The sequence below is a fragment of the Letharia columbiana genome (assembly GCF_014066305.1).
Source record: "Letharia columbiana isolate WasteWater2 chromosome Unknown Sc0000000_s0, whole genome shotgun sequence".
Taxonomy (NCBI): domain Eukaryota; kingdom Fungi; phylum Ascomycota; class Lecanoromycetes; order Lecanorales; family Parmeliaceae; genus Letharia; species Letharia columbiana.
In genome coordinates this window covers 1,930,553-1,953,007 of record NW_023501036.1, presented here as the reverse complement: position 1 = coordinate 1,953,007, position 22,455 = coordinate 1,930,553, and the positions used below count along the sequence as shown (strand labels likewise).

The window sequence follows — 22,455 nt, the reverse complement described above, 5'->3', positions numbered from 1 at the left end:
TCCTGACTTTCAAACATTCCAAGGTGGTGCAAAGAAAGACAGTGATTTTGTCCCCAACTCTTCACGCTTCAACTTCCGCACGTAAGGGGTGTTTTAGACGCAGTGACTTTGTCCCAAACTCTTCACCCTTTTGCAGATCTTCATCTGAGAGAATAAGGCAAAGACAGTGACACCGATCGGAAAATTCCGCGTATTTCCGACCGCCAATATTCAGAAGTAATAAGATTGCAGTGACGCTAAGCCAGAACTTCACGCTTCTGCGAAGTACCAGCTTAGATAGCAATACGAGTACTAACACATTAACTCTTGGTTGTAGGAATAGTACTGCCAGTCAAAGGCCCTGTTCCAAGTGACGGAGTACACAAAAGCTTTTTAAGCTTTGCTACGATATGAAAATCCTTGAATATGCAGGCTGCCGGCCTGGACAGTGGTCTGAAATTGAGATGTAGTAGTTACTGTTTCGCAGGCTACCGATCGGAGCTATGAGACATAGGCAGTGAACTGGCCACATTCATTACCATGTTGCGGGTACCAGCTGGACCGTAATGTGAACATAGTGACAATAAGGTCTGTTTCCCTGCTTTGCACGCAGTCGGCCCAAATGGTGATACAACATAGTGAATGTTGACCGGTGTTATTCACCCCTTTACCGGTTACCCGCCTAGGCAGTGAAGCAGAAGTACTAGCTCCGGAGCTCCTGCTTGTAAAAGAATCCCTGACTTGAGTGTTTTGACTGTGGCGACAACACGTACATCTAACCTCAATCCACCCACCTCTTCCACACACCTTTGATCCAAACATCACATCACATCACATACACCACACCGCACACCTCAAACGAAGAGCTACACACCACAAACATCTTTACCTTCACCCTTTACCACCATGTCAGCCAACGCACCCCTCCACATCGCCTGGCGCGGCGTCCCCTTCACCCTCTATGAATGCCAACTCGCCTGCGCCCTAAAAATCTACGTCAAATTCGAAGACGGCACAATTCCCGACGATCAAACGATCGGACAAGTAATCGGAACATCGAGCGGCCTTCAAAACATGGACTGTGGCGGCTTGGTCGCGCACTTACGGGCCACGAACGATATATACCCCGAAATGCTTGCCGGCGGTGAGCCGACGGCCATCTGGGCAACAAATGTGTGGAACACGTGGCTGGATCCGTGCGCAGGTCCGGCCGGTACGTGGCCATAGGCTGAGGATCTTGATGTGATTATGTTGATCAGAGACGGCTGTGGGTGTAATGGATTGAGGATGAATGCTGACGGCTTCCATGGCTGGAGACATGGCTGGAGACAGGTCCCCCCTCTCTACGCGTCCTCTCTGACTATACCGAAGCCGGGCTAGCTACCACACTGGGATCGAGATGGAAATGGTGGATGGACGGGATCGTCTGGCTTGGAGACCGCTGTTTGTGATAGCTTGGAGGAGAGTAGTGTGCTCGCGTGAAGAGAATGGAACTGCTGTTTTCTGCTGGCCAGTAACTCTCCCATGTGTTTCCATTGCTAGTGATACCTCCCATTGAAGTCCCCCAGAACGCCTCAATGTTGCTCAACAATGCTGCCAATGCCTTAAAGTCTCATCGTAGATGATCCATCGAGCCAGTATACAGGGCTCTCATGCCATCAATGACATAAATCGAGAGTACTTAGATCTCTGCGTCTAGCGGCCTCGCTCAAGGCTCCTTTTTTAAGGCCGTCCACTGCACGTAAATGACCAGCCGGTTCATGCACACCCTCAGGCTCTTCGGGAGGAACCATAAGCCTAGCCGGCTTCCAATCTTCTATATGCCAACCAAGACACCTAAATTTGCTCAATCCGCGTACTAACATGGATTCTACAGACGACTTGTAATTGTGACAATGTTCTTTGATTGCATTCAGATATACTGTAGAGAGTGGACTGCTTGTTACCCCTGAAATTCCTTTCGAGGTCGGCACGTCGGTGTTGGCCCGGCTCTCGGTAAAACATTAATCCGACTCTAGTTTTCTTTGGAATTCCTGACTCAATGCTACCAATTATTAGGGATACTGTGTAAGAAGCATGCATGTACTCCTGGAAAGGAGTTTCACGAAGAAGCGAAAGGTGTTTCTTGGTTCTGATTGTGATTGATAATTGTTAAAGCTATGAACGTTCTCGAAGAAAGGAAAGGAAGCGACATGCCAAGTCACGCTAGTAAGGAGTCACGCTAGTAAGGTTTCTCACGCTATGTCGGGAACGTAACAGTTGCCCTCCCTCGTGAAAAGCCATGTCGTCCTCGGGCTTTTCCTTATCTCGTGAAGATTCAGACGTGAAGTGTGCAAGAGAAATCTCGTGAAGTTTTAGACGTGAAGGTGCAGGAAAAAGGTGTGCGGGTTCCAAAGGAAGGCATGTGCTTTCCTTGAGAGACGTGAAAGTATCGCGGTAAGGCCTGGCCGGATCTGAGGTCCTTTCTTCCACTCTTCGAACTCTGCGGAAGGCTTTCCGTCGTCGTCGTGAACGAGTACGAAGGGTGCTAGATCTGAGGCAGAGAAAGGAAGGCATGTGCTTTCCTTGAGAGACGTGAAAGTATCGCGGTAGGCCTGGCCGGATCCGAGGCAGAGAAAGGAAAGCATGTCGGATCTGAGGCACACACTACACCTCAGTCGTAGCATCAGGAACGGAAAATCCTTCCTTCCACTCTTCGAACTCTGCGGAAGGCTTTCCGTCGTCGTCGTGAACGAACACCAAGGCCGCCAGGTCTGGGCATTCCTCAGCGAAGGTCTCTTGCGCTTTGTTCAAGGTATCGAGAATCTTATCCAGCAATGGCTTGTTGATGCTCTGGTATTCCTTGATGCTCTCGATATCGGCCTTTCTGTCTTTAACTTGCTTGTTGTCTTGGTCCAGGAAAGGTGAAAGTTTTGCAGCGCCCCTGATGAGTTTCGTTGCGCTCTTATGCTGAGCTAAGAGTGGAGTAACCATCCCATGGATCCTTTCCGTTGCCGTTGACAGTGCCACACGTCGGACATCCGTGAGACCCTCGGAAGCCTCGCTCGACTTGAGACCTTGTCGATTAGAGAAAGCCAAGCCGACTTTGGCATGGAATGGAATGGGTTCGCTGCGATTGTGCAACATGGAAGCTGGAAGGGCGGGTGGATGTATAGACACTCGGCTTCCGACCTCCGCAAAGAAATTGGAGTTCTTTATTTTCCGTACTGCAATTGTGTTGCCAGTCATACACGACAGACATGGCTTAGGCGTGAAGAGAGGCGTTACATTTATTTCTAAAAGAACTTTGCGATCATCCTCTCGAGGGCCAGTCTCGAGCTTTTCGTGCTGCCTCGAAATCAAGGCCTTGCTCTGGGTCGCTATTTGGGTAGACGACCATGTCGTCCAAATATGGATCGAGCGGGAAATCTGGGACACCATTCGGAGGCAAAGTATGCTTTAATGAGCTGTGTATTGTATCAGGAACATTTACATCTTCAACTTGGGCTCCTGGAATACATGCTGGTAGAAGCTGATCTTCGCCCACGAAATGTCGCATGTGTTGGACATCCGTGCTCTAGGCATGACCGTTCCTAGAGCTCGCATGAGGATGGAGTCGATGACCGTTGCTGACATGTTCCAAGGGTGCCCTATGATGCTCACGATCGGCTCTTGATCCAGGCCGCACCGTTGCAGACTCGTGGCTGACATTCTGGGCGTTGGAAATGGATGGGAAAACATGGAAGATGGATGTCCCAATGCCTGGCCAGCTTGGATATCACCATGAGCTAATAACCCTACAGAGCCTCTAGGCTGTAGAGTTGAGGTTTGATGACCAGGATTCTGATCTTTTGCCGTGAAGACGGGTATGTAGGGCGAAGCCACAGATCGTTGGTGACGTGGCTGGTGATCAGGCACGTTCGGCCTAAACGACGTTACAGGGTAGTACTGGGGTTGGTATGGTTTGACGACTTGGGTAGGTTGTTGCCCAATCGTCCTACCGTACTGGCCCTCAGATGGAGCGCCGCAAGTGTATGGATCGACATCTTCAAACGAGCCATACCGAGGAGCTCGGGCATCTTGCAAAGCAGGGCCGCTGAAGGTTTGCCTCTGAAGGTATCCGGACTGATAGTCTCCAAGCTGAGGATGAGGATCAAAGTTCTGTTGCTGCGCATCATGTGCAGCATCATGGTAGGACGCTGTATTTATATACTGGAGGTTGGCATTGTGCACCGATTTCACCCGCTTTATGGGGCGGCGCTCTTGCCTCTCAACATCGAGTTGTAGGTGTCGAAGGTTTTCGTTTCCACCATCGCACTCTTTCCGCTTTATGCCTTGCTTCTCTGAAAGCCTGGGCGTTGTTCGTTGTGCCATATCCCGGGCGTGCATGCTCTGCGCCGGATGTGGCATCGCGTCCTCATTCCAGTTTCCTCGCACTCTTCCGCCTGCCTGAATTGGCAACATGAAGCTCATTTCCAACTCTTCAATCAGCACCGGTGGCTCTGCACTCACGTCAATGGGTGGCGGGCCCTGAAGTTTGGAAACCGGGCCAAGAAAAGGCTCGCACATCCAGAGGATCTCCGCCATAGCTTCGTCAGATTTGGCAGACATTGTGGCGATCTCCTCGTCACTCATGAACTGATGTTCGGGTCGGGGCACATGATCGTACGTCGCCGTCGCCCTAAAGTCCTCCACTTCCATAAAACTGGCTTGGGTATCATCAAACTCTGGTTGCCGGTTGGTGGAGTATGGTGGATCTGGATGTGGACCAAACTTTTGAGGATGAGAGAACCTTCCGTTCCGAGGTTTATGAGGAAGGGGTGGTGGTGGCATAGCGGCTGCGTCGCGGGCTTGTGCATTTGCGTATCCTCGAAGATCATTCTGTCCCTAGAACGCCAAGTAAGCTGTCGTCCTTTAAGATTGCAAGTGGGAGATTGAAGTACCGGTACAGCTGCATTACTGGCAAAGTCCTGAGATGAAGAACCCATACGCGCCGAGGCCACAGGGAACTGCGCTGTAGCGATATTGGCGCTGCTAGCTCGTGAAGATTGTGGAAATTGCTGGTTCTGATACAGATGTGAGGCTTGTGGGAGCTTGTGGGGCCTGAGGAGTGAGCTTGAGGAGCTTGAGGCTGCGAGTTTGCGGAACCTGTGCAGACTGTGCCAGCTGTGTAGCCGGGGTGTTGCTTACGTTTACGTTAGCACGTCTTCGACCTCGCTTCCTCAATACCAAGTCCGGCAGAGCAACCCTGTTTCCGGAAACCTCACCCAGAGCTGGGTCAATGAGGCCAGGCGTGCTCCCACGGGTTGTATTTGCGTCTTTCTGGGCGTCCGTCAGGCTATCCAACACCCTCCGCTTCCTATCGTTCAGCGTTCTGGATTCTTCGCCGGAGCCTGATCCTGCCGTCACGTGCCATGCGATCATCTTCCATGCGGGGCGATAAGTGCGGTAGCCTGGAGTATTGAGATGGAGATTGATGTAACCTTGATCGGTCATCCTCAATCTCTCTGCTGAGACTTCTTCCCTCATGATGATGTCGCGCTGGCGAATCCTAGGGTCCATTCGACGAACAAATTCATGATACCACCAAGCTTCCTCGGTGGAGATCTAGAGATGTTAGCACATCGTGGAATATTGCATTTGCGACGATGAAGCTTGCCTTGTCAGGCAGTAACTTGAAATCGAGCAGTGGTCGACGTCCCTGTCCAGGTCTCGTCCACTGTTCGTATACCACAGTACCGTCGGGATTGTACTTTGGCTCTGGAAGGGGCGAGTCTTTGAAACGCCTCCATTCTGCACAAGGGTGAAGCTGATACATGATCTAGGACTTTGTCAGCAGGTTCGGAACATGGCAACAACGGAGGACTCACGTCAGGCAGGTTATAATCCGATAGAAATGCTTGTCTTTACCGTCATTAGCATAACTATGGCTCTAGCCAGATCTGAGCTTCTTACCCAGGATGGAATTGTGTCATGTTGGTTCCGGTGCCGTTGCGCGGTGCAGCTATAGGTCCGCCAGTCAGCACTTATACTTTCAGAAAGCCAGACGTCTGTGCTTACCGTACGACGTGACCCCAGGGATAGGAGTCCAATCAGTGTACGCCAGATATTCAGGACGTTGGTCCCAAGGAACGACTGCGTTTGCCATTTTGGTGGTGAAGTGGTTTGCTTTGGAGACTGTTGTGAATGTCTGAAGAGAGTAGTGAGAAGTAGGAAGAAGATCGGAACTTGAAAAGCTTGCTGAGCTAGTTTCGACTTCGGGGTAGGTGTTGTTGCGACTTCGAGGTGTTGAAGTCTCACACGGTTCTTGCTTATCCTGATTCAGAAGTGACATGCATCTATGGCGATATACCTACATAGGTTGGTGGATCGGGTGAAGAGGTAAGGCAAGGTGTTATGCTCATCCTGATTCAGAAGTGACACACACCTATGGCGATATACCTGAATAGGTTTGTGGGTTCTGCTTACTGATTCAGAAGTGGTAATACCTATAGTGATATATCTGAACCTGGTTGGTGGGTTCTGCTTATCCTGATTCATAGGTGGTATATACCTGTGGCGGCATACCTGAACAAGTTGATGCATCGGGTGAAGAGTTTAGGCGAGATGTCCTACTTCTATGCTATTATTATTCAAACGTAGTATATATCTATAGCGATATACCTGAAAATATTGGCGGATTGGGTGAAGATGTAAGGTAAGTTTGGACAGCAAAAGAAGTGAGCCTTAGCCCGGCACGTGACCAAATATGATGTTGTGGGCACCCAGCACTCCGGCTGGACACCTGGAGATCATTATCCAAGACCAGAATTTCCAGAATGAGCTCCTGCGCTGTTTACAGTTATAGAATCTATGGCAAAAAGCCTATGCAACGAGAAATTTAGCCAGCGTAGGCTCTGCCTGAAAGGTTGTGAGGAACAAGTTTGCATCCCATCTGGAGTGAAATAGTATCTAGTCTCTGCAAAAGAAAAGAAAGTCCGAGCAACCACCACAGTGCATCCTCTCTACCGATTTTGCCTGCTGGTGATGCCCGTCAAATGTTTCGACCAAAAGCGACCAGCCAGAATAAAAACCTCCAATCAACAGGCTCCAGACGCAATAACAGAAGAAAGTGTAAACCCCCCCCCTCTCATTCATCATCCGAAGAAGGTTCCCCTCTCCCTCCTCTCCCTCTCATCCTCCCGCTCCAGAAAGCCCTCCGCGTACGACGGCTCCCCGCCCCTCATGATCTCAAAAACGGCACGGGTGTGGCGGCCCAACTCGTGCCTCGGCCACCGCTCGCGCCGGTGGATCTCTTCGATCAGGGCGTCGTTATGCCGTGCTATTTCGTCTGTCAGCCGGCCCGTTCGGTGGGTGGGTGTGGGGTCGCGCTGACCGGTGGGGCCGCCGGCGGGGCTCCGGGTCGCCTGTCTGGTCGTATCAGTATCAGTGGGGTTGTGAACCCTGCCGGTTGGGGCGGGAGGACCTACTGGCTGAGCGGCATTCCCGCCGGAGTTTGGGGGCGGGGCGCGTTCGTTTGTCTCTGTGTCTTGTGCTTGTGCTTGTGCTTGTGCTTGTGCTTGTGCTTGTGCTTGTGCTTTGCTTGTGCGCGCTGGTTCGGGGTGAATCCGAGGCGGGAGTGTGACGACGGTCCGGGACGTGTGGTGTAGGTTGCTGTTCCGGACCCGTCGGTGTGATGGTGGTGCGACCCGTCGGGGCCGAGGGCGTAGAAGCTTTGGGGGGGACGATCCGCCGAGGCTACGGGGAGCCCGAGTCTGGCGGCGTTGGAGGTCCGCGTGACCGCGTCGCGCCCATCGGTGTCCTCTGCGGTGCGGACGCTGGTAGATTGTGCGACCCGGGAGCCCCTCACGGGCGAATTTCTGCGGCGCATCGGGCCGTCACCGTAGCCGGAGAGTGCTTCTGGACGGCGGTGCTGTCCGGCAAAAGGTAGGCCGGTGATTGCACTGATGTTTCGGTGGGGTGCTGGAGTGGGTGCGTCTGTGGGACGCGGAGGTGGTGCTGACGCTCGAGGGGCTGTCACGGTGTCAGGTCTCAGAGCCGGTGCCACAAAATTGCAGTCTTCGGTGTCACCTAGAAGTTCGGATACCGAGACGTGAGGGGTGCGTCGATTGGGAGGGTTCGCAGAGGGGCGTCGGCCGGGGCGAGGGGGACGTCGAGGGGCACGTCCGGAAGCCCGAGCTTCGCGACGTGCCTGTATGCTTGCTTGATACGCAGTCTCGAAGCCAGTGTCGCCTTCGATGAGGAATCGACCACCTGAAGAATCTCCTTCCTCGTTGTTGTCTTCTTCATCATCGTCAGGCTCGGATAAGTCTGGATCGGTGGGTGCTGTCTTGCTGGTCGGCCATCTTTGCTGTACCAAGTTTCTTCTTGTCTGGCTTTTTCTTGACATCTTTCGCTTTCCCCACAGCAGTTGTAGGCTTAGCGACTTTTCGGGTCCGGGCTTTCTGAGCGCGGGCCTTCGCAACCAATAACGGGATATCCTTAGTCACGTCAGCAAGATCCGCAGGAACTTTGGAGCGTCTATTCGTACCTCTGAGCTCTTGCTTTGGTCGGATTCCGTGTCCATATTGTCGTCCTCAGTGTCCTTGTTGAGGTTTTGGGCCTGACGTTTCGGCGGTCGACCTTTTTGCACGGGACTAGTACGACGGCGTTTCTTATGTATCCGTTTGTCACGTCCATGGTTGTTACGCGCAAGATTGTTCTGCACTGGGTGTCCTTGTATCTGGTTCAGCTGTGGCGGGTTTGCTTGTGCCGCGTTTGTCAGTGCTTGGTTTGCTGCTGCTGCCTGTGTGACTTGTGTTCGGCCACCCACACGTAGCCTACCCTGATTGAGTCCCAGAGCAGGTTGAGGAACACTGTTTCCAGGAACATTCCCTAGCAGCGGGTTGATCAAACCAGGCGTGAGTCCACGTGTACTGTTAGGAGGGAGAGGTGGATGAGCCGCAGCAACCCTGCGCGTGACCATAGACCTCACTTCATTGACCCTCATTGTTGAGTTGATGCCGGTGGTGTGCCAGGCGAGCATGAAATATCTTCTATGCTCCTGGCGATTTATCAAGTTGTTGGTGCTGTTCTGTAGCTTTTTATCCGAATCCTCAGTCCGGTTTGGCACTTCAATGCGCATGAGGATGTCTGCCCAGTGCATACGGGGATCCATGCGCCGCCACAACTCTATCCACCATAATTCCTCTTGGCTGCATATCTGTAAGAGGTGTCAAGGCTGGTGTTAAATTCAGGTAATAAGGTAAAGACTCACGGTATCAGGCAAAATTCGAAAGTCCAAGAGAGGCCGTGGAGGCTGGCCTTGTTGTGGGAAGCGCTCAACCATCGGCTGGCCATTGGTGTCTACCTTCTGCTGTGGCTGTGCGGTACCCCGAAAGGCGGCCCACTCTGGGGTTGGATGCAGGTAGTACATGATCTCTGGCCAGCTGTCTCGGGTGATTGTTGCTTGACTGCGGCAGACTGTCAACTACCATGGCTAAAAGGGTTTGACTGCAGAGTCTGCTTACCCATAGACGAATGACGTGACATCGGTGGCAGAGACGCCTGGACGAGGAGGATCTTGATAATCGTCAGCAACGCAGTCTGCTTGATACTCCTTCAAGCCTTACTGTATGTAGTGACTATTCCCGCTGGATCGACACGCTGGGTCAAAGCGAGATAGTCAGGCCGCAGGTTCCAGGGGACACCAGGATAATGTGCCATGGCTCTTGGGATTTGACCCGTATCTATGAACACAGAGGCTGTGTACAGGAGGAACGCTGGAACTGTGTGGCATGCAAGAAGAAAGATATTATGTGCAAGAGGAACACAAGAAGTGGTATAAGAATCCAGAGGTGCGTCTGGAAAGAGATTAAAAGTGGGGAATGACACTGTGTTAGCGGATGTGCTTCTAGGAGTTCTAGTGGAGGGAGGTTGGAAAGAGGGGAAAGACACTGTGTTTAGAAGATGTGTTCCGGAAGAGGCAAGTGTGCAAGGATGGGGTGTGTAAAGAAACAATCTCCTCAGGGAAAATAAAATTAAGAGACAAGCTCTTCTAACACCTGCACGACGAACATGAGGTGCAACACAGGTATTACTTATTTTGTCATTCCAATGCATGCAGAAGTGTAATCTAGTCATGCGATCTGTACTCGCAACGTGATCCCGGACAAATACTATGACCTGTCAATGATGCATTTCTAGGAGTCAACAACGCAATCATTTGACGGGTAGCATGCTGTGAGAACATGTGGAATCGTGGGGAAGTAGCCCGAATATTCTGCGGGTTCAAGCTCACAGCATGTCGAAAGATTACAAGCAAGACGGGATTACGTTCAAAAAAACGAGCTATTTCCAGCTCGACAAACGTCAAGAATGTCATGTTCTAGACGACGTCAAAGCGAATTTTGGACGTTATTTTCAGGACCCTCAAGGTGGTCGGTTTCGGCTTTCGTATAGGTTATATAGCTCAGAAGTTGGCGCCTCTGATCGTGCACCACTGCTGAACGCTGTTTGTTGCACATTGCGCTGGGCTTGAGCTCCTTGAGCTCTCTAGCGAAGCACTCCAGGGACGGTGGTGTTGTTGGCCGTGGACTGGCTGGCTATATAGTGGGAATATCAGATGCTGATGACGTAGGTACAGCAACCGTGACAGTTTCATGGGGTGAATGACGCAGCCATGAGTAAGGTGCCACCCATACAAGCGAGGCATTGCTGGACTGAAGTGAGCCAAGGGTTGGGTCAAAAGGGATGATATGCTGCCCTACCTTGTTTGCCAGTATTGGCTTCACTTTGGTGTACAGGGTTCCATCGAAGACACCAAGGCAAGTTGAAAATGAATCTGATAGCAGGCACTGTTGGGTGAAGACAAAGTTAGGTAGCCTCGGTTGCCACGGATAGTGGATACTTCAATCACATGCTGATCCGTCCTTTAGGTATAGAGCCACACACTAAGGGTTCTGTCCGAGTCTCTTGGAAGCGCTCTGGGAGAACGGTGGTGGTATCTCTACGAGATGAAAGAGCTGTTGGCAAGCGGGCCACCGTCATTCGTTGCGCATACATCTTTGCTTCCATATGAAATGCCGATACATCCACGTAACAACCAAACAGGCGTCATCTTTCTCCTCCAGACGTAAATCCCTTGTAAATGTAAAGCGAGCCTTCATCTGCGATGGCGAAAGTATACTTTCCAAAGAGCATATCCTGAGCTGTCGTGCATCGACATTGCCGTAGCTTAGCCGCGAGAGCACTGAGATAGAATGCAAAGTGTCTTCATCGCAGGTAGCTTATTGTTCGCTATAGAAACTTTGCTGGTACGATGCATACTCAGTCGTGTCCGAGATTGTCCGCTGAAAGGGACGTTTAGTTCTGCGATTCAGTCCTCGCTGATTTGTCAGCTCAGTATGCAGCGACTCCCAATGATGGAGTGTGGAGTAGTAAACAGCGTTGGAGCTTGTCGGCTTTTGAAGAAGGTGACCATTTCCCGTTTGACAGCCATGGTTGCGGATGGGCAGTCATCATGAATAGTTGACACATGGGATCGATGTATGACGAGTTGATGGATGAATGGATAGTTGATTGTGATGGGTGGTGTGCCACTCACCAGACGTCATTCAATCCGTAGACCAGTCGTCCTCCGGGCAGAGCTGTTCAATCTCACAATCTCGAGATCCACCCCAGGGAGCCATCAATTCGTAGAGCAGCCTGCAATTCTCCCATACATTCACTGCTATCACACTCAACCCTGACACGCTCCAAGTTGACCAGAAGAGGGAGGCCGACAAAGATCTCATGGCGCTGCTGAATACATCCATGTCGGTCCCTTTATCGCAGTAGATATCCAAGTTCACGAGAGAGGCTGGGGATATGGTATGGAAAGGCGCTATGGCTTCAGATAGCGCTCGCTGGAACATAAAGGGTGAAGCTCAAGATCACTGAAGCCGAGAGAGGTGGGAGAAACCCGGAGGAAGGTGGACAAAACAAATGAAACCAACAAGTCGAGAGCGCGCCAAGGGATCCGCCAACGTCGAGACTTCTGGTCATGGATATTTGACGCCATAAGAACATGCGAGGGCAAGTCTTGCAATCCTGCCCCAACCCCTACATCTCCTACCCCGCAACTTTGACGCTGGCCATGATACCGCGGTGCTGAGAAAGGTGAAAGACGTGTTCTTGCTCAACGGTGTATGGTGTGCAGAGTTCCAGTTCTGGATTTGAGCAGGACGAATAGCTGTGCGGCAATCTGCGGCAGTTTCCTCCTAGACCGTGTCCCAGCCATCAACGAAACTTGCTCGTCAATGGCTTGAGAGAAGCCGACGTGATCCACCCTTCCGTCTTTCCAAAGGATAAATACCTGAGTAGCTGGTACATGCACAGAGGAAGAGCGGAAGATCTTGCTCAAGATCCTTTTGACAATGGTCGGTCAAGGAGATCCCCTTGGGAGTCACGAAAGTCATGGTGTGCGAGTCGTCTGGGATGACTATTTGTGGTGTATTTGCTGGGATCTCCACGGACGAATTAGGGGGTTGCGAATCTGTCAGTGATGACCTCCGATGGCGTTTGTGGAGAGTCGTTTGGGACGATCACTGGTGTTGTTTCTGCTTTTGGACGATGTAGTGACGTGAGCGGCGAGACCGACGGTGTTTTTGGAGAGTGGTCTGTATTTTCCAGCGGCCTTTGAGTTTGCTGGTGTTCGAGTTCGAATCTGTCTTGTTCCTCGGTCCAGTTGAAGTCTGGTAACCCGCCCGGACCGTGATTCATATACCAGTGGGCCTCGTCCGCGTTCTCGTAGATGCTCCGCTGAAAGCTGCTAAGATCGACGCTGTCAAACGCGGTACCGCACTTCGCTTGTACTGCTTCTCTGGAGTACTCGAAGTCCTGGTCCGTTCTAAGGACAACGGCAGGCGGTGCCTTATGACGTAGCTCCAGATAGTTACTTGGGTCCCGAATTGAAAAATCTTTGTACCCGTTCCACAGGCCAACGTCCGTACCTCCGGAAGCTTTCCGTCCCAGAAGTATTCTGTTGTGAAAGGATTTCCTTGACCATAGCGTTTTGGTAGAGCCCCTGGGGCTTGGGTCTCGGTACTTTCCCCAGAATCAGGTGCCGGAGGCACGGCTCCAGCACTCACGGACGTAAAACCCGAAACGGACATGATGCTTGATAGAAATCCGTCTATTTCACCGCCCTGGAAACCAACAGGGTATAACTCGGGTGCCTCCGCTGGAAACCTTTTGGTTGCTGCTGCGCGAGAGTAAGGGTTTTCTTCTGGACAGAAACGTGTCTGATGACGTACGAGTGGATCGCAGAGCTCATTCAAAGAACATCTTTGTGCACTTTGAGGGGTATGAAATAGATGAAAGGTTGGAATATTGGAACACGTGTCTCAACATGAGTGGTAACTTTGCGAGGTATGAAGGGTATAAGAGTTTTCAGACCGCTCATGTTAAGGTAGATGACTCAGTATTCGGTCTTGGGTGAAAAAATTGAGAAATGAAAGGTGAACAACAATCACGTAGGTATATATTTACTTGCGAGGTGACGATTAAAGAATGTGACGGGTCTGTATAAAGGTCATTGAGTGAAGGTCGTAATTAGGAGACTTGTTGATGAGCACCACAACTGTCAAGACTCCTATCAATGACCAGCCATGACAGTTGAAGGCTATCCTTGATGGCGAGATGTAAAGAGGAAAGATGTTTCCGCTCGGGGAAAGGAGGCTTAAGTACCCACCAATGCCTGCGCTAGCAGACTTCACGTTGGTAGATTGGTGAATATCTCTATTCTTCACAAGGCGGCATCACTATTTAATTCTTCACTGCCTGCACAATCGCCCCCTTGGCCCCTTGATCCAGAGAGTCCAAGGTTTCCATATCCTCATCAGTCAAACTGAAGCCGTATACATCCGCATTTGCTTCAATTCGGCTGGGCGTATCGCTCTTTGGCAATGAAACCCACCCTTTTTGTAATGAGTACCTGATTAGTATTTGCGCTGTAGTTTTGTCATGTTTCTTTGACATTTCAACGAGAGTCTGGTCGTGTGCTTTGAGGTTGCGCACGAGTGGGCAGTACGCTTCGATGACGACCTTTTGTTGGTTGCAATAGTCGACTATTGTTCGTTGTTGGTTCCACGGATGAAGCTGTGAGGGTCGTAAATGTTAGCGTCTATATATTAGTGGTAGAGGAGCAACTGAGGGACTGACGAAGTGAGAGATGATGAGTAAAGAATTTTCAAACAGGGAACTGCGAGGTGGAGAATCTTGATGGGCGAAAGCAATGAAGTGAAGGACAAACATTATAACGTGGAGAGGTATGAAGTGAGAAAGTAGAGCTATGGTTCGTACACACCTCAATCTGATTCACATGTGGCGGCCATATCCGTGCATATTCTTTCATCTCCTCAATATGCCCAACTCCAAAATTGCTAACGCCAATACTCTTCGCCTTCCCCTCACTCTCTAATTTCTCCAACGCCTGATACATCTCTTTCACGGCCGCAGACCCTCCACTTGGCGTGTGTATTAGGAAGAGATCCACATAACCCTCCTCCCCGTCAATCTTGTGTACACTATCCAAACACTTTTTGTACGTCTTCTCTGCACTGCCACCAGCGCTCATGATTTTGGTAGTCAGGAAGACCTCATTGCGGGGTATGCCTGACTGCCGCGCCGCTTCACCCATCTCTGTCTCATTGCGGTAGAATTGTGCAGAGTCGATGTGGCGGTATCCAGATTTGAGGGCTGTGAGGCAGGAATTAATGCAGACGTTGGTAGGAGACTGGTAAATGCCGAAACCAAGGCGGGGAATTTTGACTGAGGAGTTGTGGAGAGGAAGGAGGTCCGTGAGGGCGAGCTTGGAGGGAGACATGTTGGATTGGGAGTCGGAGTTGTAGTATGCTTCAGCTTCTGCTCTGCCTTTGTCCGTAGTTTGAGATTGGGCGGGCAAAGGCCGGTGGTAAGGATGGATGTGTCTACAGTGCCAAGTCAATGGTTGAGTACGGTAGAGGACTGCTGGTAGGTTGGGATTTACTTCTGTGGAGAATGATTCATAGTGTAAAAGTTCAGAGAGAGGCGAGGAAAGTTTCGATGGCGCCCACATTAAGTCTGAGGTGGCTATGTAATAAACTTAATGGTCTGCGACGGAAGGTTGACGGTGACATCAACAGTCCCGGAGGTTCCTCCGCTATTTTAGCACATCGTCTCGTACACTATGTTAAAATACATGATGTGTATTGAGCCTGAAGCTTATTCGATAAGCAGGAGGGGCTAACCCGAAGGGGCTTAGCACCTTGGCACGTCTGAGGAAATGAGGCAACTACCTACGTATCTACCTTACACTTGACTGTAAAAGGGCCGGCATTGTGAGATTTTCCATCCAACAAGCGACTTTGAGTTAACGATGAATTTGGGAGGGATTTATTCGGACGAGATGTCTAGTAGTGAAGATGTTTCAATGAGTGGCGAGCAAAGTCCGGATGCCAAGAGACTATGGAGATTTTTGTAAAGAAGCTAGGTAACCAGCTCCAAACCTTCTCATCCTCCGCAAATTCCTGTGAAAATTATGAGGTCATTCATTACCAGAAGGACGTCGAATTGAAAAAAAGTAAAGCTGGTAACATAGGATGGCGCCGATTGCTCTTGTTTTCTGTATTCCCTCTTTCTCAATCCCTCACTTCAAAAAACCCTCACTTCAAAAACTATTCTCAAAGGCTCCTTCCAGTCTATCTCTTCTCAATGGCTTCAGACGGTCACGCAATTAAGAGAGCTTGGGTGACTCTCCTTACACGTTCTTCCTATCTTCCAGGTGTTTTCACCCTAGCACATAGCCTCTCGGCTCACGCCACCGCATATCCTCTTGTTGTACTCATCACACCTTCCCTGCCCCAGTCATGCATCCGAGCCCTAGAGCTTGAGTCAATCCATAACCCTCTACTAACAATCCATCCAATTGAACCTCTCTTGCTACCAAAAAACAGGAAAACTACCCTCATAGCCGACCGTTTCGAGGACACATGGACCAAGCTCCGAGCTTTCGAGCTGACCTCCTACCAAAGTTGCGTCTTTGTCGACGCCGATATCACTATCTACAAGAACATGGATGAGATTTTTGATCTCATACTTCCTGCTAATGATTGGATCGCTGCAAATCATTCTTGTGTCTGTAATCTCGATCACGATAGTTGGGCACCTGAGGAATGGAAACGTGAAAACTGCGCGTACACGCCTCTCCGACATCCCGCAGCTTTGGAAAAAGCAACGCCAATTCCTCTTGGTGCTGCCCCTCCTGACACCTACGCATTACTGAACGGTGGAGTCTTCCTCTACCATCCCTCCGAAATGCTTTGGAAAGCAATACACGATCACTTCCTCACGTCACCTGAGCTGTCGACCTTCCAGTTTCCCGACCAAGACTTCTTAGCCTCGGTGTTTTGTGGCAGATGGCGTCCATTGCCTTGGAAATACAATGCTTTGAAAACGATGAGGCAATGGCACACAAACATCTGGCGCGATGAAGAGGTCAAGGCATTACACTACATTGTTGACAAGCCGTGGATGAAGAGGGTAGCTAGTGACGGCATAGGAGGGCACTTGGGAAGAGATGGTGAAACGCATACTTGGTGGTGGAACGTCTGGCACGAGTGGAGGTCGCAGAGAGCGGACGAGTTACTAAGCATTGTTGACGAGCTTGTGGCGGATCCTCTAGACGAGAACGCGGACAAGAGACAATGTGAAGAGAACAAGAGTAAGGGCTTTCCGACTCCAATACCACTAGGTGCAGGAGAGGCAGACCGGAGGTGATATTTACTCGCAAGACATCTTACGCCAACATACGTGCCAACAGGTAAGAAGTTGGCGGCAACCAACTAGCTTTCCCATATAACCAACCTTACGGAACAGCTGAGAGGCCACCATTTATTTAGGTCAATTCTTACAGAGGGTAGGGATTTCAGATTGTGAACTTTAGATCCTTATAATCAATGATCCGCTGTCATCATAGCCTTTGCAAGGCTTTTTTTGTTGGCGCTGTCTCTCTTCATGTATGCCTCGCCTTTTCAAAACGTGCCAAGACCTCTCTGCTTGTACCCCCATACCCCCTTGGTACCCGTGCAGCTGTTCATTCGTGGGATGCCGTTGGCGCATGTTGCGCAAGTCGCGGCGCAACAACATTCACTGCAACACGCTGTACAAGCGACACGAAGAATCTCCCACCTCGCAATCAGCACGTATGGAAATTTTCCCACTCCGCTCCAGATACTCTGGCGGCGACCCTCGCTTTGTTGCCAGGGTTTGCTTCTCTCTACTCTTACACGTTCGACCTCACTATGTACGTAGCCGGCAGGTCTGCAACCTGCGCCGCCCAACTCCTCTTTAGCCTCTTCGTTACCAACAGCGCGCTCCCCACGACTTCTCCGGTCTCCGGACCGACTACAGATTTCCCCATAAATGCAACGCTGAGTCTCAACAATGAGACCTCTCTCCGTTTACCTAACGGTATCCCATGGTCACCAGAAATCTCACCCTCGCAAGCTTCCGTTCCCTACCCGGTTCCTGACACCGCCATGACTCTAGAATTTACCCATCTCGGCGCCCGAATCCCAGTTGTCCGAGCACTCTCCACCATCTACGACGCCCGTCAACAGGTCCTGTCCCATCTAGCATCCAACATCGAAGACGCAACAAAGAACCATATATTCGGATACAGCACGCGCTCAGCCACCCCTACGCCCCGCGTGTGTTCGGTCGTCGTACAGGCTTCCGGAAGTCTTGGGCTATCCTGGTTACAACTCGATCAGATACTGCAAGGACTGACGCAATTCAGCAGCGGGGCCGGACCCGACCACCGAGTGCATTATCAGACCCTGGAATTCGAAGTCAACCTGGCAGACGAGGGAAGGATAGGCACCGGGCTTCTGTGGAGCACTCCAGGTCGAGGTCGGGGCGCGGCCGAGATACAGGAGCGGGCGGAAACCCCTCTCGCGGGTCGAGCGCCGGACGAGAGATCGAATCCGGCGTCCGGGCTCGCCAACGAGACATCCTCCAATGCGTCCGATGCGGGCAGTCCGCCCTCGAGATCCGCAGCCAACATCTCCTTTCCCGTCCCCGGCACCGACTTCATTTTGGAGTTTATCTGGTTCGGCGATCCGATTCCCAGCAATTTGGTCAACGAGGCCCTGAACGGTGCATCCCTGAAGATCGCGCCCTTCCTCCACAAATCCGGTAGCGAATGGATCCCCGCACGACGAATTCTTCTACTGGACCCCAACGGGCAAAATCCGGGTGTCGATCCAGATATACGGCATGAGCAAGATGAGCTGGTCGCAGGTCGATTCGGTGGTGGCGGGCTTGTTCCGCTTTGCGAACGGGATCGGGACGGTTCATGAAGAGGAACACTTTCAGAACCTGGACTTTGGCGTCAAAGACGAGAAGGGCGCAAATATTGGATATGGGAATCTACTCGCACTACCCTTCTACGACGGCGATGCTATCGGCGCGATCGACGGGAAGAGATCGACCCCGACATCAGGGGGGAGGGGCGTTGAGATGGGATCGGCTGTGATATGATTGACGGGGGTATAGAGGGAGGAGATGGATATATAGATAGAACTTCGTTTCATGGGAGGCTGCGCTCCCCATATCCAAAACAACCTCGCTTGGTGTCGCAACCTGCTCATCGACGATTCGCACTGACTTGCTCACTCCCCCTTCTCGACCTCCATCAGCACCCCCAACTTCTCCGCCTGCTTCTCCGCCCTCACCTCCTCCACAAGTCCATACTCCCTCGCCTTCCCATCCACGCCCTCATCCGTCAGGAATTCCAACTCCCTCGCCGCCCTCACGTAGCCGATGTTCTCACAGTACCCCTTCGCGAAGACGATGTCGATTTCTTCGAGGGAGCGACGGGCCGTTTCGGGGTAGGTGAAGTAGATGACGGGGAGGAAGCAGGCGTTGACGACGGCGAAGAAGAGGTAGGTGCCCCAGTGGATGTTGGTGATCATGATTGGGGTGATCATGACGATGACTGGGTTCGCGGGTTAGTTTTTTTTCGTGCCGGAATGGGGTTCGGAGGGAGATTGGGGTCGAAGGGAAAATCTGTGCTCACGGAAGTTGAAGAGCCAGTTTGAGCAGGTGGAAAGCGCGTTGGCTTTTTGGCGTGTCTTGATGGGATTGATCTCGGCCGGGTAGAGCTGTTTTAGACGATTAGCTTCGAGGATCCATGTCCGCTAACGCTGGAGATGACTTGCCCACGGCAGTGGCAACCAGCTTGCGCCGAAACTAGCAATGTATGTGAAGAGTCCGACAGCAGCACCTTTCGCAGCGGTGGTGGTTCCGGGTATCAAGCATGAGAAAACGAGCACCATGCTCAAACACTGGCCCACGGTGCCCCAAAGAAACAGCTTTCGCCGTCCGACGCGCTCTATGATAAACCAAGATACCGTAGCGAAGATAGCGTAGACGATCATGTTGACGCCGCCAAGGAGTAGGGATATGTTATGCGACTGATGAATCGACTGTTCGAACAGGATCGGAAAGTAATAGATGACTGCATTGCAGCCGCCAACTTGTTGCATGAACTGACTGCTCACACCCAGCATCATCCTGCGGAAATGCTGCGTCTTCCCACCAGAAAAGACCGCCTTCAATGGCGTGCCCTTCCGACCTGCGTAGCCAGAAGCGCGGATACTGTCCATGATGATTTGCCTCTGCAATTGTGTTTCCTTGTCATCGAGTTCCAGTCCACGCAGAGCTGCAATCACGGTCTCGCCTTCCTCATAGCGCTCACGGGTTAGAAGCCAGCGCGGGGATTCAGGGAGCCAGATCATGCCGAAGACGAGGATGAGGGCGAAGACAATCTGGAAAGCGATTGGGAAACGCCATGAGAGGTTGGGGGAGCCGTAGCTTGCGCCGTAGTCTATCCAATAGGCTACTAATGTTCCGAAGGCGATGACGCCGCCTTCGATGCAGATCAGAAGCCCTCGATTACTCGTTCGTGAGCACTCGGCTTGATAAGTAGGGATGGTAGAGGTATTGATACCATTTCCTACGCCGGTAATAGTGCGACCAATGATAAATTGAGCCAGAGGAGTCGAATTTCGCTCAGAAGTCACTTGTATTATAACGCCGAGTATCATGATGCTACCACCCATCATCATGGCCCTTCGACGGCCAAGGAAGTCACCGAAAGAGAGGATGAAGATGGCACCGAACAAGCATCCAATCTCGTAGATTGCAGTCACGAAGCCTTGCATTGTAGAGTTACCCTTGGTGGCTGTGAAGAGATCATTGAAAGCTGGGGCGGTAATGATGCCAGACACTGCAAGTCGATTTTCCAGTCAGTAACTTCCTTTTCAACATCAAAGATCGAGTCATAAGACAGTTGTGGGTGTCGTTCTACACCCGCAACGTGTCGCGCGACTCAAATCAGGGTATGGGGCAGGAAACAAAGGGCTGGGGAAGTTGCTTACTGACGCCCTGATCGTAGCCAAAAAGTACAAAGCCTGTTGTAGCTACCGTAGAGACCATCAGGGAAAGCGGACGGCCTGTTAGGCCCATGAATGTTGGAGGAGCCATGATCAATGACAGCACTACCCACTTCCTCTCCTCCTATTATAATCTGTCTATGAAAGGAACGCAACAGAGATGCAATATGTCAAGCACAGTATGCAGAAGAGAACAAAGAGAGAATTTGACTTATGTGGTTGCACATGAAACGAGAGCCTCGGTGTGCGCTCCGTCATCATGCAGCGAATCGTCAACAGCGCGGGGGAAATCTGCACGCTGCCAGAACCGTTCTACTCTTACCCATGTAGGAAGGACCTTCTTGACTTCACTATTGGTTAGCCAAGAACAGTGCCAGAAGTTCTCAGACCCTTGAGGCAGGCTAATCCCCGCAATGCATGAGTCTTTGCCTTGATGAGATTTCGTCCTCGCTGCAGGTGGGAACGCCTCGGCAGCTGATAAGGGAATAGAAAGGAAAAAGGCCAACAAGTCAGAATACTGGCTTGAATGTACTTGGTACGTTTCAAAGTCATTTTGCAGAGATAGTAACAGTGCGGATTGCCACATTCTTCGTAGGATAGCGGTGGAGTTGAGATGGTCAAGGAATTCTCCGTCAGTGCCAAAATCTTTCCCAGAGACGGAAGCATTCCGCGCTAGCGAACCGTCCTATTGTTCAGCTGTCTATTTAGTCAACCAACAACAGCAACTGTTTACTTAATCAGGCCACCCAGTTCACATACAATAGTGTAATACTGCGCCGTATTACCAGAATGTCTTCTTATAAGCCAGGAGATCTCACTCAGCTGCGCTGTTCAGCCCACCGCCGCCGTGGACGTGAGCCTCCTTGACCTCCTTCCATATCCTGCATTGAGAGCAGCACACAATGAATACAACCATAAAGCCTCTTACCAAGACCTCCCACCAAAGCTCTTTCTACCGCCCACCCCCTGAATCCATCACCTTCTCCTTTCCCCCTCCCTCCTCTCTCGATACCACAACCATTCAGCCGACAATCATCAACTTCCATATCGGCTCCGAACTCAGCACGCAATACCACTGGCACACCACGCATACAGAATACGTACGTGTCACATCTGGTGCCGCGCTCATCACGGTTTCCGGCGTGAGCAAGATATACACGGCCAAGGATGGCGCAGCGCGAGTACCTCGCTACGCTCGTCACGAATGGATGCGATTTGATCGCCCCGCGCAACTGTTGGGTAAAGGGCAGAGGGAGACGCAAGAGGCATATTTGCGAGAGCACGGGAAGGAGGGGATTGAAAAATTGAGAGGGGAAGATTTGATAGCGGAAGAGTGGACGGATCCTGCCGACGGACAGAAAGAGATCTTCTTCCGCAACCTCTTCTCCACCGCGTTGGAGCCGCAATATAGATCTGATATGTCTTGGCTAGGGGAGCTGTGGAAGACGTTACAGATCATGTGTGTGATGTGGGAGATGGACAATTACCTTGTCCTTGTAGATTTCGGGGGGTACAGGGGCGGGTGGAGGGAATTGGTTGAAGCGGCGTTCACGTATACTGTGATGGGTTTGTTGATGACGTTAGGAAGGATCTGTGGATGTAAGGCTGTTAATCAGGAGTATACGCCAAAGCACCTAATTGAGAGATGGGAGAGTGTGCCGCCGAAAGATGGATAAATGGGCTAGAATGTAGAAGTGCATCCCTTAGGATGCAAGCTGATGACAGAATTCCCTTCTAACGGCATCTTGAAGGCTCATGATTCCCCACCAACTCTCCTTATTTACACTAATCTTGAAGAAATGTGAGAACTTTGATGGGCTGAAGCGAGTGAAGTGTAGATTTTTCATCCCGTTTAGATTATCTTGAGCCTGAATTGCAGGGGCATGAAGCCCTGTAAGCCTACAATTTCAACTACAAAGCCCATACTTGATGGCGCTTTTCATCACTCATCAAATAAATTGCGGTACGTTGGACTTTCTGCATAAGTTCGATAGAGTACTGTTGTACTGGTGTACTATATCAAACTCGGAAATGCATCATA

General features: G+C 51.2%; 11 protein-coding genes across 11 annotated transcripts; 4 read left to right on the top strand and 7 right to left on the bottom strand.

Annotated features, from left to right (window-relative positions):
• Positions 1-885: 885 nt before the first annotated feature.
• Positions 886-1,264, top strand: HO173_000548 (uncharacterized protein; the record flags this gene model as incomplete). The annotated part of the gene is made up of 2 exons (XM_037302497.1): positions 886-1,192; positions 1,239-1,264. 2 exons carry the CDS (start codon positions 886-888, stop codon positions 1,262-1,264), a joined length of 333 nt encoding a protein of 110 aa, XP_037171076.1.
• Positions 1,265-2,625: 1,361 nt separating this feature from the next.
• On the bottom strand, positions 2,626-3,399 carry HO173_000547 (uncharacterized protein; the record flags this gene model as incomplete). The annotated part of the gene is made up of 1 exon (XM_037302496.1): positions 2,626-3,399. The coding sequence occupies one exon, from the start codon at positions 3,397-3,399 to the stop codon at positions 2,626-2,628; it is 774 nt and encodes a 257-aa protein (XP_037171075.1).
• Positions 3,400-3,447: 48 nt separating this feature from the next.
• On the bottom strand, positions 3,448-5,487 carry HO173_000546 (uncharacterized protein; the record flags this gene model as incomplete). The annotated part of the gene is made up of 3 exons (XM_037302495.1): positions 3,448-4,845; positions 4,902-5,061; positions 5,117-5,487. The coding sequence occupies 3 exons, from the start codon at positions 5,485-5,487 to the stop codon at positions 3,448-3,450; spliced, it is 1,929 nt and encodes a 642-aa protein (XP_037171074.1).
• Positions 5,488-5,533: 46 nt separating this feature from the next.
• Positions 5,534-5,776, bottom strand: HO173_000545 (uncharacterized protein; the record flags this gene model as incomplete). The annotated part of the gene is made up of 1 exon (XM_037302494.1): positions 5,534-5,776. The coding sequence occupies one exon, from the start codon at positions 5,774-5,776 to the stop codon at positions 5,534-5,536; it is 243 nt and encodes an 80-aa protein (XP_037171073.1).
• Positions 5,777-7,094: 1,318 nt separating this feature from the next.
• On the bottom strand, positions 7,095-8,637 carry HO173_000544 (uncharacterized protein; the record flags this gene model as incomplete). Its single annotated transcript, XM_037302493.1, has 3 exons — positions 7,095-7,368; positions 7,428-8,438; positions 8,489-8,637. 3 exons carry the CDS (start codon positions 8,635-8,637, stop codon positions 7,095-7,097), a joined length of 1,434 nt encoding a protein of 477 aa, XP_037171072.1.
• Positions 8,638-12,456: 3,819 nt separating this feature from the next.
• On the bottom strand, positions 12,457-13,091 carry HO173_000543 (uncharacterized protein; the record flags this gene model as incomplete). Its single annotated transcript, XM_037302492.1, has 2 exons — positions 12,457-13,023; positions 13,086-13,091. 2 exons carry the CDS (start codon positions 13,089-13,091, stop codon positions 12,457-12,459), a joined length of 573 nt encoding a protein of 190 aa, XP_037171071.1.
• Positions 13,092-13,743: 652 nt separating this feature from the next.
• On the bottom strand, positions 13,744-14,985 carry HO173_000542 (uncharacterized protein; the record flags this gene model as incomplete). The annotated part of the gene is made up of 3 exons (XM_037302491.1): positions 13,744-14,076; positions 14,285-14,906; positions 14,966-14,985. The coding sequence occupies 3 exons, from the start codon at positions 14,983-14,985 to the stop codon at positions 13,744-13,746; spliced, it is 975 nt and encodes a 324-aa protein (XP_037171070.1).
• Positions 14,986-15,423: 438 nt separating this feature from the next.
• Positions 15,424-16,734, top strand: HO173_000541 (uncharacterized protein; the record flags this gene model as incomplete). Its single annotated transcript, XM_037302490.1, has 2 exons — positions 15,424-15,547; positions 15,929-16,734. The coding sequence occupies 2 exons, from the start codon at positions 15,424-15,426 to the stop codon at positions 16,732-16,734; spliced, it is 930 nt and encodes a 309-aa protein (XP_037171069.1).
• Positions 16,735-17,061: 327 nt separating this feature from the next.
• On the top strand, positions 17,062-18,317 carry HO173_000540 (uncharacterized protein; the record flags this gene model as incomplete). The annotated part of the gene is made up of 2 exons (XM_037302489.1): positions 17,062-17,066; positions 17,126-18,317. The coding sequence occupies 2 exons, from the start codon at positions 17,062-17,064 to the stop codon at positions 18,315-18,317; spliced, it is 1,197 nt and encodes a 398-aa protein (XP_037171068.1).
• Positions 18,318-18,629: 312 nt separating this feature from the next.
• Positions 18,630-20,505, bottom strand: HO173_000539 (uncharacterized protein; the record flags this gene model as incomplete). The annotated part of the gene is made up of 4 exons (XM_037302488.1): positions 18,630-18,955; positions 19,037-19,121; positions 19,179-20,248; positions 20,400-20,505. The coding sequence occupies 4 exons, from the start codon at positions 20,503-20,505 to the stop codon at positions 18,630-18,632; spliced, it is 1,587 nt and encodes a 528-aa protein (XP_037171067.1).
• An 811-nt stretch (positions 20,506-21,316) lies between these two features.
• On the top strand, positions 21,317-22,090 carry HO173_000538 (uncharacterized protein; the record flags this gene model as incomplete). Its single annotated transcript, XM_037302487.1, has 1 exon — positions 21,317-22,090. The coding sequence occupies one exon, from the start codon at positions 21,317-21,319 to the stop codon at positions 22,088-22,090; it is 774 nt and encodes a 257-aa protein (XP_037171066.1).
• Positions 22,091-22,455: the final 365 nt, after the last annotated feature.